General features: G+C 41.0%; 1 protein-coding gene across 1 annotated transcript in view; it reads left to right on the top strand.

Moving 5' to 3' along the window:
• Positions 1 to 13934, top strand: part of EPC2 (enhancer of polycomb homolog 2) — a 192346-nt gene that overhangs the window by 122087 nt on the left and 56325 nt on the right. Inside the window, exons 3-4 of the mRNA XM_069225224.1 lie at positions 3414 to 3559; positions 12328 to 12534. Coding sequence (XP_069081325.1) covers positions 3414 to 3559; positions 12328 to 12534 — 353 coding nt within the window. The remainder of the gene's footprint in view (positions 1 to 3413; positions 3560 to 12327; positions 12535 to 13934) is intronic.

Raw genomic sequence — 13934 nt, 5'->3', positions numbered from 1 at the left:
ACTCTTTTGACGAGTCTTTAGCAAGTTCCTAATAATGCCCACTGCTCCATTCATGTCTTTTGTTAACTGGGTTATTGGATGATAAGAGCATATCAGCCTTTAGCAGTGCCTAGCACACCCACTCCAGCACCTCTTCACGGGCTAGGATTTGCAGTCCATGTCAAAGTCCTATACCTGCTCACAGTAAGTACAGCCCTTTCTTAGCGGCAGTCTTAAATTCTCTAACAGTCAAAGTCTACCCCATCAAGTAAGGATGATGGCATTTCAAAGGCTGTGTCCTCTTTTCCCCCCCTCCCCCCCACCCCTCAGTCATCACGTCTGACTGTGAGAACGATCACAAAATTATTGGGGATAATGGACTCTTGCACTGCCATAGTGCCACACACACTGCTGTGCATGTGTCCTCTGTGCCTGCATAGGCAGTTGTCATGTGATCTGTGAGAAGATCTAGTGTTTGTGGATCCCAGAGTTCAGTGCAGTCTCCAAAAAAGGAAGAACAAGAACTTGTTATAGGGCAGGCTATTTCTGGACCCTCAGCCGACCATTACAAACATGTCTTGCCAACAGGGTGTGTGCACATCTGTATAACATGGTTGTTCAGGGTACCCGATTGCATCAACAGTGAAAGTGAACTTTTTATCAACTTTCTAAAGGTGTCAACGGTCCGTTTGGCACTTGGAGCATTTTACACACTCATTCGAAACAAGGCAGACCTAAAGAAGGCGGACAGGATGAGCACTATGTATTACAATCAAAGAAAAGAGGACAACCACTTGCCTCAGCTGCCAGTGTTAACACATTCAATTTCGCACTGGGCCATCCAACACCAAATCCTGCTCCGCACAGAGCACATGCTCGGTGTACAATGACTGGACTTGTTAAGCATGACACATCAGCAATTAGTTGAGTGGGAGATGATTCTTCAAGTATTTCAACAGTACTTAAAAAAACAACAAAAAAAATTGAGAACATTCTCAGTTCTTTCAGTTCGCCACTGCAGAAAACGCAAAACACTCAAGTTTATCCTCCAGTTACACACCAACATTCAGTGGGCATTACACTATGGATGCACTGGTCAAAGATAATTGATTATGCTTTTCCTCCATTGCCTCTGAACCTTAAGTAGCGAGGAAGCTGAGGCAAGCGTCCATTATACTAATTCTAGTTGCACTGAACTGTGCAAGAGGATGCATGTACTCACTGTTACTAGAAATACATATTCACTCACATGAGTAGTTGCCTGTCAGAGCAGACCTTAACTCTGCATCACATATCCAAATTGTAGTGACATACATCTCGTGATTTTGCACCTTAGGTCTTGGAGATAGACTACTTACGGTTAAGCAGCGAAGTGTATGCATATTCTGCGCAGTATTCTTAAACCAACTATGCAAGGTCCGTTGTGCATCAAAATTTAAGTGTTTTGTCCATTCTTGCATAAACAATCCAAATGCATCCCTGAAAGCCTTGATTGAGGACATAATATGCTGTTTATAACACTTGTTAAAGGTTGGGTTGGACTACACATTCATTAGGCTTCATCTGGCGCTAGTGGCTGCTTGCATACAGAACAGTCGATATGCATCTTTATTCACAATCCCAGTCATTAAAGCTTGAAACCTCAATGCAGTCGTCACTATACTTTTTAACCATTTGCATAATTTTGAAATGCAGTGTCCTTATAACATTCTTAATGGCATTCACTGTCTTGCACAGGACAAGTTGCAAGCTTATGTACAAAAGGTGGGGGGTGGGTGGGGGGGGGGAAATCTAGTGAACGAACCAGCAAGGCCTGCTCAGCTTGTGATAAGATCACTCTTTTCCGTGATCTAGTTAGAAATGAAGTATGATTGTGATCGACGTAGTTGGGGACCTATTAGAGGGGTTCCTCCTTACGGGATAGGTGGTCTCACACACATAGTGTCATGCTTCATTATTTGACCACCTATCCACACCCAGGTAGGATAATACCACCTTGGCGGACTCAACCTCGTGGTTAAACAAACCCTGAGGGAGTGCTGAAATATTTCTTTGGATAATATAGGGATCCAGTTATATGAACAAAATCACCTATCAGCTCACCAGTGTAGCTCATACCTCGGGACACTATTGGGTATAATGACTCATAATGTCACTCTAATCCTACTTGCCAACATGTTTCTGCTCACACATATAGCCTTTGTTGGTCTGGGGCATTCGTCTGGGCCGTTATTCCTGTCATCTGACTCATTTGCTCATTGTCCTTGTTGTGACGTGCACTGCCTTGGTCTGTGTAGAACATGCGATCTACAGCAGCAAATTCTACTAACGGAAAATATTTCTTGCCCTATAACTATAGGTTTGTTGCTTGTAATGGTGTAGATTAACAGAGGAGCCGCAGTCAGACTCCCCCTCTCTCTCCACCCCATAACCACCCACCTGGGAAGTCATGCTTATGAAGTTCTTACACTACAAATGTACTTTCAGTCACAGTGCACCTTTGCATCTTTTACTGTTCTGTGCTTTACTCCAGTTGTCTCTCACGCTGGAATGAGGCAATCTGAAGTCTTTGTCCTAAAGCATTGTGGGCTTTGGGAGGAATCTGACTATACAGAAAACAAAACGTATACTGCAAAGATAAACAATTTGCAAACCTCTTTGCCCAAACACTAGATTGGAGGAGTCTGTAGAAAAAGTGACTTGCTTTTGAGCTTGAACGTGTAAGCAACGAGCAACTTTCAGGTGAATTATACTTGACATCAGCTGCTGTTCTGTTAGCATGTTGCAAAACAATAATGTACTTGAAGAGCCACTCGAGTGCCAAAGATGTTAGCACTGCTTACATAAGCCCCTCCTATAGAGATTTGAGGTGCTCCTAAGTGCCTCACATAATATAATATTGCTGTGTTGATTCTTGCCCTCTGGCTGACAAAATATTTTTACCTGATCTGACTGCATTTGACCACAGTACTATCCCCCTATTTTCGGATTTATTGTGGTAGTTTATTTAGGTAATATGAATATTATTTTCTCATTCATTTAAAGAGAACACTGGAGCTTCACTGATGTAATATAGTGTCCATATTCCACCCACCCATCTACTGCAGTAAAGGGCGTCACTAACCTTTTTTGTCTGTAAAGTATGTTCTTGCCCATTTTAAAAATGGGCTGTTGGTCACCAGCAGCATAGGCTGGAATTATTTAAGCATTTGACAGAAGGTGTAATATAACCGCAGGGAAATGAGGAGTTGAAGAGGTTACTTGACATTTGAAACTTTGAACGTGATCCTGATAAAGATTATTTAAATCCTATCACCTATAAACATGGCAGCCATTGTGTATTTTAAATGACTCTAACTTCAAAGAAACTATTTCCCATGGAGGCGATTACTCTGTTATGTATGTTACTCAATATGTGATCTACTTCATTTCAGCGTTTAACTTAGATAATGAACAACCAGATTACGACATGGACTCTGAAGACGAGACCTTGTTAAACAGACTCAATAGGAAGATGGAAATCAAGCCCCTGCAGTTTGAAATTATGATTGACCGGCTTGAGAAAGCCAGTTCTAATCAGGTAATGTGTGTTATCCATAAATTACTACTTAAGTTTGCTTTCACTTTGCACAAATGTAGTTATGTATTTTTAGTTCTGAAACCGTTTTTCTGTTAGTATTTGCCCAATAACATTCGATTAATTCATGCAAAATACAAATAATAAAATCTAGTTCTTAATGTCGGATGCCAACATAAATAGTCTATAAATTGCTTTCTAAATGCACGTTTTAATTTGGAACCTCTAGGTGCTGATTTTTATATATATATATATATATATATCTGCTCAACGGCATGTATGTGTGGCTATACATATACATCCTGTGCATACTCCTGCCATCTAGTGTTGGGTCCGAATGTGTGCAAGTTGTTGTCTCTGGAGTCAACAGTTGAAGTGACCCCTTCTCTCCGTGATAGTATGCATGGGCATCGACTCCACTGTTAAATTGTTTTCTTTCCACCATGAGGTGCGGACATGTTCTTCGGTGCTCTAGTTCAAGACAGTTTTTGGGCTGTCTTAGGTCTATACTTCATATCTACACCCATCGGTATTGTTTTCGTTTGTGTTCCACCCTCCAAAAACAGAAGAAGATCTTCACCCGTTAAATCAACATTTGTTGTTTCTACACACAGCTTTTGGGCCTCGTCTGTTCGGGTCTATTTTCTCATCTAATCAAACTCAATCGACCATGTTCAGTCCTAACTGCCACAGCAAGTAATCTCACTCCAACCTCCATCAGGTTTGCAGCATGTGATTGTCTCCAGATTACATTGAAAACTGTGAGTCCTGTCAATCTTTTTGATCAAAGAAAACACTGCGGTATCGACAAGCGTGTTGAATGGAAGTGCAGCGCAAAGAGCTGAAGGAGACCTCCAACATCCTCTGTCACCATAATGTCAACTGTGAAGAAGAACTGCACGAGGCATCGGCAGCAGAAGAGGAGGCGGCTTTCTCCATTCCGGACTCAGACCCTGATCTAGAGCTTGGGAAACAGTCACAAGACCTCCCTTCAGGGCAGTGCTCCGTGGGACCCATGCCCCTGTCCAGACCACCAAAAGACATTCGTCTTCCTCAGAAATCAGATTCTGGGTGGCCACTGCCAGCAGGCCATGGTAAACCCCGAACTCTGGCTAAGGATGCCCCATCCTCTGGCCCGTCACCGAAAGCTAAGCCGAAACAAGCCGCGTCGCTCGGTCTCAGTGCCGCGCCGACCACAAACTGCATCAGCTCCCCACTACCTGAGTCAGGTCTCTTGGATGTCAGTGACATGGCACTCTGTTGCAGCACTTTGAAGGCGCTGAGTCCCTGTCTGGGCTTGCGTTGTAGGTCAGTCGTTGCACTCATCAGAGACCATGACTCCGGTGCAGATGCGGCACTGGATCAGAGAGCGGTGCCTGTTCCGAAGTCGTTCTGGGAGTGAGAGTACTAGTGTCTTCTTCGTTGCACCAGAACTCACTCCCAAGGGCCCAGAAAATGGATTTGGCACCACCCAGCAAGTCAAGACTCCTAGCAAGAGAGTTCAGCTGCTGGCAGTCGAAGTCTTTGATGGCCCAGAGACTTCTTAACAGGAGTCGAGCTCAGATCAAGTCCTTGGAAAACCTTGGAAAGCAGGATGTAGAAAGCAAAGTCCAGTCCTTTCACTCCCAGAACAGAAGCAGCAGGCCAGCACAACAAAGCAACAGGCAGAGTGACATTCCCTCCTACGGCATCCAGGTCTTCTTCCTGGCAGAATGCCCTCAATCCAGAAGTGTTCTAGTATGTAGGGTTAGAGATCCAGTACTTATACCCATTTCTGACTTAGAAGTAGGCAGACTTTAAAGAAAAGTCTTTGTAGTGCACAAGACCCTGCCTTTCCCTGCCCTGGCCCCAGATACCCTCCAGGGGGTTGGAGACTGCTTTGTGTGAGGACAGACAAAGCCCTGTTCAGATGCAGGTGTCCGCTTGTCCCACCGCTCTAGCTCATGAATACCCATCAGCCTGCTGATGGGCCATCAGGACATGCAGGGCACACCTCCGCTCCCTTTGTGTGACTGTTTAGAGTGAATCCACAAACAGCCAAACTGTCATCCTGACCCAGACCTGTACACAGCAGACAGGCAGAGGGCACAGAATGACTAAGCAAGAAAATGCCAACTTTCTAAAAGTTTCATTTTCAAACTTACAATTAAAAAAACTACTTCACCAGAAGATGTATTTTTAAATTGTGAGTTCAGTGACCTCAAACTCCATATCTCTATACGCTCCAGTTGGGAATTTGCACTTGAAAGAGATTTCCAGCCATTCCCCAAGTTACACTATGGGAGAGATATGTCTTGGAATAGTGAAGTACTTAATTAGCAGTATTTTACTATCCGGACATATAAAACACACCAACACATGTCTCAACTTTTAAATACTCTGCACCCTTCCCATGGGGGCTTCCTTGGGCCTACCTTATGGGTGGCTTACATGTAGTAAAAAGGAAGGCTTGGGCCTGGCAAGTGAGTGCTCTTGCCAGGTCGACAAGGTAGTTTAAAACTGCGCCCATAGACACGGCAATGGCAGGCCTGAGACATGTTTGCAGGACTACTTATGTGGGTCGCACAATCGGTGCTGCAGGCCCACTAGTAGCATTTGATATACAGGCCCTGGACACACCCGATGCACTATAATAGGGACTTATTAGTAAATCCGATACACCAGTCATGGATAATCCATTCAACAATACAACGTAGACAGGGAGCATTTGCACTGTAGCATTGGTGAGCAGTGGTAGCTTGCCCAGAGTCCTAAAACAAGCAAAAACAGCTCAGAAAAAAGGAGAAAACGACAAAAGGTTTGGGAATAACCCTTCAAAAGGGTCCAGGTCCAACAGGCAGTATGTCACATTAACCTGTTAGCAGAACACCTCCCAGTAATGGACAAAAACATGGTAGATCTCCTCAGCAGGATGTGGCAACAGGTCCACGAGTGGAAACTCCACCTTTTCCCATATTTTCACAGATGGCGGTTTCCACAGAAAGACCTGTTTGCAACCGCAGACAACGCAAAATGCCCAAACCTAGCACCCATGCTCACTATCCAAGGGCAAAGCTATATGGATGAATTGGTTAGGGATATTTACCTATGCTTTTCCACCTCTCCCACTTCTTGTGGTTCGAAAGATCAGACAAACATCTCTCACCCGTATTCTGATAGTCCCCACTTGGGCTCAACAACTGTGGTTCACCACTCTACTAGAACATTCTGTAGTGCCTTGCAAGAAGTTTCCTCTCAACCTGGATCTTCTCACTCAGGACCACTGTCAAATCAGGCACCCAAATCCAAAGGAACTCATCCTTGCAATTTGGCTCCTTAAGTCAGAGTTTGGTTATTTCAATCTTCCACCAGAGTGTATATCCATTCTCAAACAAGCCTGTAAACCTACAACAAGAGCGTGTTACGCTGCTAAGTGGAAAATATTTGTTTTCTAATGCAAGATTAAACATATTGACCCTTTGCATGCAAGTGTCCAAAATATTGTCTGCTGTTTTACTTAATTTGCAGACATCTGAGCAAGCATACACTTCAATATGACTGCATCTTGCTGCAGTCGCCACCTACTTGCAAAACAGACCGCATTTATCACTATTTAAAGTACCAGTCATTAAGGCAATTAAGGAAGTACTTAAGAGTGATCCCACTTCGGATTACCCCTGACACCTATGTGGAATCTCAACATTGCACTTATCAGGCTTATGGGTCCACCATTTGAACTGTTGCATAACTGCCCTCTCTAGTTTCTGTTTTTGAAGGTTGCTTTATTAGCAGCCATCACTTCACTTAGGTGTGTTATTGAGCCCCCGGCATTAACTCTGGAAGAACCTTTCTTTCAAATACAAAGATGGGGTAGTTCTTAGAACGAAATTCCCACCAAAGGTTGTCTTGTCTTCCCATTTAAACCAGTCAGTTGAACTGCCAATTTTCTTTCCTGATTCTATTGCAGAAAGAGCCCTTCATACATTAGATGTTAAAAGAACTTTGTGCTATATTGACAGAAGCAAGGGGTTTTGTAAAAACAATTTTTTGTTGCTTTCTAGACCCCCTCACACAGGGAAATCTATATCCAACAGGCATTTCAAGATGAATAATTAAATGCATTCAGACATGTTCCGCCAAAGCTAAAAGAACTTTGCTCACACCTCCTAGAGCACACTCAACTTGTAAAATAGGAGCATCTAAGGCTTTTATAGGCAGTATACTAATAGCTGAGATCTGTAAAGCAGCTACATTGTCAACGCCACGCATTGTCACTAAACGCTATTGTGTGGTTGTACTGGCACACCAACAAGCAAATGTAGGGCAGGCAGTGCTACGTACACTTTTTCAGACAACTGCGACACCCACAGGTTAGCCACTGCTTTCTGGAGGGCACTGCTTTATCGTCTATGCATAGCCTATGTATCTACAGCCACACATGCCCTCCAACAGGTTGTTACTTACCATGCAGGGATCTATTTGTGGCATGTAGTGCTGTAGATCCAAATGTGCCAACCCTCCTCCCCAGACATCTGTGACTGTTGCAGTACCTTTTAATATTTTCTCATATGCATGGACATCTTTTTACAAACACTTACTCACACTCAATTTCACCAACTGTGGGAAAACAGTCTAACAATGGAGTCTATGCCTTTGCACACTATCTCCAAGAAGGGGAGTCACTTAACCTCGTGACTCGAGAGACGACTTAGAAGAGAAAAACAACTTGCATACATCCAGACCCAACAGTAAATGGTAGGCATGTGCACAGCCTGTGACTCTACAGCAGTGCATGCCACGAACAGATGCGTGCTTGGTAAGTTTTTATATATATATGATATATAATATAAATCAAAAACTCGGTGCCGTCTAATAGTGCACCAACAAGCCGCACAATATCCAAAAGCTCAGACTGAATGAAAAAATTAACACAATTGCAAAATAAATGCAATAAATAATCGTTGGCTCTATTTATTTAAAGAAAGTTCATGAATGAGACAGCACTTTAGAAAATCCTATACAAAAACGAGTAAAGCAATAAAGTGCCAAAAACAAACAACTCACACACGCTGTCCCGGCCAAATGTCAACGCGTTTCGGCGAAAGCCTTCAACTGGACATATATATATAATCACAAGTGCAGCAAGTTTTTTTTTTTTTCTTCTTCACTTCTTTGTAAGAAACATTTTCTCATCTGGAAGGAATTCACCTTAATTTCATTGTTTGTTCATATTCTATACTGTAGCATACTCTTTTCAGCATAACCGTAAATGCAGTAAATTGTAAAATTCTACTAAAGAGTACACAACTGCCTGAAGAGTTAGTGTTCTCTCCATGCTAAGGCCACCTGCGACGTTCTTGTGTGGATCATATTGAAACAAGGTCATAATTGGGCTGCATCTCCTGATGTTTTTCCTTTGGCTCATACTGATCGGCAAATTATGATGACCATGCATTATCTTTGGGCCAGTGCAAATAAACATGAGTATAAATGCTGTACCGACCAGTACACTGGATCTGGTACTGTAAATGTAGACTGAGAACTGCTATGGAAGAATTTGCTTACAAAAATTGGATAGTGTGTCTCATTATATTTCATGAGATATATGTATATATATATATATATATAGCAGTTGTACAGACAAGAGGTGTCACGTGAAAAAATAAGTGCAAGAGTATGGCAGAGGTTTGCATTGGCTCTGCTCTTGTTTATTGTATACCTCCGTGACCTGAATCAATGTGGGCACATCTTAATATACTAAAATTGGGAGCCAGAAATGTTAGACTTACTATTTGGCCACACAAAGAATAGACTCATAGTCAGTTTGAAAAAGACTGTAGGGATGTGTTCAGAAACCTGCTATCAGAGAAGATGGTTTATAGATGGTGTTAAGATCCAAGAAATAAATGAGTATAGATCTTTTAGAATGGGAGGTGGCAGTGACTGCAAAGCAGATTTAGACAAACACTTTGTATTATAATAGGGGCAGCTCCTTGGCAGGCTAATTGATTAAAATTGTGAGGCAAAAGATTTTTCACCAGTTACATATTGTCTCTATTGTTTCTGTATGTAAATAATACAGTACATTGTGTGGACGACTACTTAAGGCTCCTACCAATAGGCCTGGGCCCTCCTCTTAAACTGGCCTGTATATCAATGTGATGCATGCCATTTATACTGTTGCCGCTTGGCTCCACTCCCTATCACGAGTATTGAATTATTTTGTCTATAAGTAACCAGTGAAGGTGTAATCTAAAAATAGAAACAAGCACTCCTCGCTAAAGTATAAAGAAAAGGTGAATTTCCCAGTTCTGAACAAGCTGCAGCTTCACATTTATTTCTTTGGGGGAACCAATATGCATTGCATTAAAGTAATCCACTCTCAGTATAACTGTAGCGTGGAAAAGCAGTTTTGGGACTTTCAGAGGATAATAGTTTTGTCTTTAGATGAAGAAATCGGGCAGGAAAGAATTTGTTGACACAGATTCTCAGTCTGAACTTTTGAGACACGTGTCCAAGCTTTTAACTGAACAGGAACAGAAAGAGCTCCAAGGTCTGAGGGCTCCAGGTGTCACCCCCACTTGTCATGGGAGGCACCTAAAATAAGGATTTGCATCTTAATATTAAGTTGTAAAACATGTGCTTATCCCAAAGGCTAGAACAGAGAGACTTTGTTTAAAATTCTCTTTAATCTGACCAGATTAAACGTCTAACAGAATTGATCTCATATGTGAGACTAAAACTATGAGACCTAATGAAGTGGACCAGATCTCGGGGATACATTTTGAACAGGAGCATGCTTAAGGAAAGTCCTTGAGTTACTCCATGTAATATAGGTGTAGAATAATGGGAGGGGATTTTTCGTGCTTGCGTTTTATACTGTAAAAAAGAGGCAGTCAAGATGAATGGTAGTATTTCTAATATCATTCTCTGTCTCGTGAAGTAGAGTTAGTAGGGTGTTGTGGGTGATGGTATTGAAAATAGCAGAGAGAACTGATGCCTTCAAGCATTGACCGTAGCTCATACGTGACTTATACCAAGGCCGAATCTGTACTGTGTAGTGTGATTGATTGAGTTTTGTTTTAGAAAAGGTGTAATATTAGGAAGTTTTTCAAGAATGTTTGAGGTAACTGGCAATAGTGAAATGAGTTGATTGTCTACTCTACTAGAGTCCCTGAGAACTTTTTAAATATAGGAGAGGGCTACTTTATGCTTCATATCTAGCAGCATATATGCCTTAGCGCACCATTTCTTAGGGAAGGAATTGCTGGGCAAAATGAATCCAGTTCCTCCTAAATGAGGCAGGTAAGACTGACTTTATAAGGGGAGTTTAATGTCATTAATTGAAGTAGTTCATTAACTGTCTGAAGCGAGAAGTGAAATTCAAAAGGATTGGACCATTGAAGGGTCTTGTGCCTCATAAATCAAGCTGAACATGAATCAAATCTGTTATTGGCTGAAAAGCTTGAACATATAGTGTTGATATTTTGTGAGGAAAAAGTCTGATAATGGATCACAAAACTAATCTGCACTGAACACTGCATGAGCTACATTTAGGAAAGAGAAAAGGAGTGACGTGAAAAAATTGCTTTGTTGAATTAGTGGGAAAATTTTCTTTTCATAAAATTTGGCCGTGGCGATATTGATAACTTTCCTTTTTTTTTTTTTATAGGTTTGTAAGGCAAGGTGATACAATTGCTTCTTTACCTCAGTATAGTCCCCTTTCAGATAACATTGAACTTGTTTCACCTGTCACACCTTTGGAGCTATCTAGTCAACGGACTGAGTAAGCCAGGTCTCGAGATTGTCAATGCTTGTGCTGCCGTACTGTAAGACGTCAGGGGTAATAAAGTCTAACTCTTAAGTTATCTTGCTCCAGGCCCTCTGGATCACGATATCACAGATAGGATTCTCAAGTGAGGCTTTAACTTCTTAAATTATTTAATCAAATAATAATCTGACAAAATGTGTGGAAGGTTCTCTGATTAACTATTGATCAGGTAATGAGCAGAATTTCTTTTAAAATAAGTAGAACCATGACTGGCAGGTCCATTCAGATATAAAGTCAGCAGAAAATGATTTATAGAATTTGTTTTAAATGGCTGACACGTATAGATTTGTGTGATGTTATGTTTATGAACGGGATATTCCATGTCAGAACAAAATCTCATTTATCCCATAATGTTGATTATGTTGATTTGAACGGGGAGCTCCTTTATGCAGTTTACTCAAAATATTTAGTAAGGGTTATTTACCGCCTTGTCTGGACATGGGTAATGATCACATACTAAGACAACCTTTTATGTTATCCATATTTATCCACATTTATCCACATCTTAATAATTCTGTAATTGTTGTTTGGCGAATGATTCCTGAAGAAGTATGCACATGTAGGTTCTGTAGTTGCGGGACAATTGGAACAGTAGCTCAAGTAAGGCTTTATTGCACACTACTGAATACCAAAAGGATTCATATTGTGCATAATATAGTGCAGTTTAATCCTCATGGTGCTGTGGATAACACAAATATTTTAATCAGTGGTGAATGGGGAAATGCCTAGTTCACTGAAATTTTACAAAACTTGCTCACTTTTTAATAAATATTGGGCATGATTGCTTTTTTTTTTTAAAACCAGATGTAAACTATTCATGTAAATAAAATTAATAAACAGAATTGTCTCCCTGTCATAAACTTATCACAGTAATTCTGTTGAACAGAAGTGTAACTACCTGGGAAAAATATGGGTGAGCTCTATTTGAAGTTGAAGTTATTTCTGTTTTTCTTGATTGTAGCTTGTAACTCTTCAGGAAGCAAAGCTGCTGCTAAACGAGGATGATTTCCTTATAAAAGCAGTATATGACTACTGGGTGAGAAAACGTAAGAACTGTAGGGGGCCTTCTCTAATTCCATTAATCAAACAAGAAAAGCGGGATGGCTCTACAAACAGCGACCCTTACGTTGCTTTTCGAAGGAGAACAGAGAAGATGCAGACACGAAAGGTGAGTTGTGATTACTTTGTATGGAATTGAAATATATTTCTGTAGATGTCCTAGCACATGTGTATATTGGATTGTTGTTGTAGACTGCTTGTTGAATTTCTGCTGTGTGTGTGTGTGTGTGTGTGTGTGTATATGTGGATGTATATATAGATAGATAGATAGATAGATAGATAGGTATATATGTGTGTTACCTACAGACGGTCGCCGGTAGTTAGGGCTATGTTTCCATAGGTAAAGCATTTTTTGACTTGCTTATATCTTTGGCGTTCTTAGATGAATCTTCACAAAAGCCTCTGTAAAAAAAATTATATATATTTTGTTGCGCATGGAAAGTTTTGGGGTGCCGAAAGCAGAGTTTCTGTATGTGCAGGTAAACCGATGAAACCATAGATGAAAACATTACTCCCGCAAGCAGCTCTCTGCTTGCATGAGTTGGGAGCCAGCTAGGAGTGCAGGGGGGCCTTGTGGCTCCCCCCGTGATCCTGTAATTTTTTTTTAATTACTTCTGGCCTACTTCTAAAGCTTATTGGACTGTCACTCAGTAGGTTGGAGGCTCAAGTCCTGTCTCTCATGCAGTGTCTGTTTATTTACCAGTGTTTTGAATGTTAAATATTCTTGGTGATGTCCTGTCTTTTTTTTGCCAGCAACGTATTTGGATTGAATGTCAGTTATGTCTGGAGGCTATACACTAAGGAGTCATCTGTGGACTAGTGGTTAAGGTCTCCAACCATTTCCCTAGTTTATTTGCTTTTTACCTTCAACCGCTTAAAATATATACTGAAAGGTGATCTCACTCTTTTTTTTTTTTTCTTCCTGACAATTACATTTTTCTTTTCAATTTGACCTAAAATATATCATTCTAACTATATCTTTAATTAAAGTTGAGAAAAACTCTCTGGGTGGTTCAAGGAAGTTCACCGCAAGGCCTGGGGTGGCGTTATAGTTAGGATATGGAATTAAAAAACCTCAGAAATTTACTTTTAAAAACCCAAGTTTGCAGAGATGTTGTAGTTAAGTTCTGAATTTACTCGCCCAAAACCAGAGAAGTTCAGCAGTTAGTTATTTTAAGTAACCATAACTTGCGCCCTAAGGTAACTATTACCCGTGCCCTTGCCATGCACTGCCAATTATCCCCCAAATTATAGCCTTCATGATATCTTTGATAACATCATTGATAATGTCACTAACATCTGCAGTAAAATTATAGATCAGGTAACTGTGTATGGCGGTGGCGCAAGTTTATCTTGGGACGTAAGTTATAGTTACTTGAAATCACTATAACTGTTGAACTTCTCTGATATTTGTGTGCGAGTATATTCAGAACCGAACTATAACGTCCATGTAACCTTTAGTTTTTTAAGTGAATATATATGCATACATATATATGTACTTCCTATTGG

This window comes from Pleurodeles waltl, chromosome 3_1 (assembly GCF_031143425.1).
Source record: "Pleurodeles waltl isolate 20211129_DDA chromosome 3_1, aPleWal1.hap1.20221129, whole genome shotgun sequence".
In the NCBI taxonomy this organism is placed as follows: domain Eukaryota; kingdom Metazoa; phylum Chordata; class Amphibia; order Caudata; family Salamandridae; genus Pleurodeles; species Pleurodeles waltl.
The sequence above is the reverse complement of the archived record's forward strand: the minus strand, read 5'-3'. Positions and strand labels throughout refer to the sequence as shown.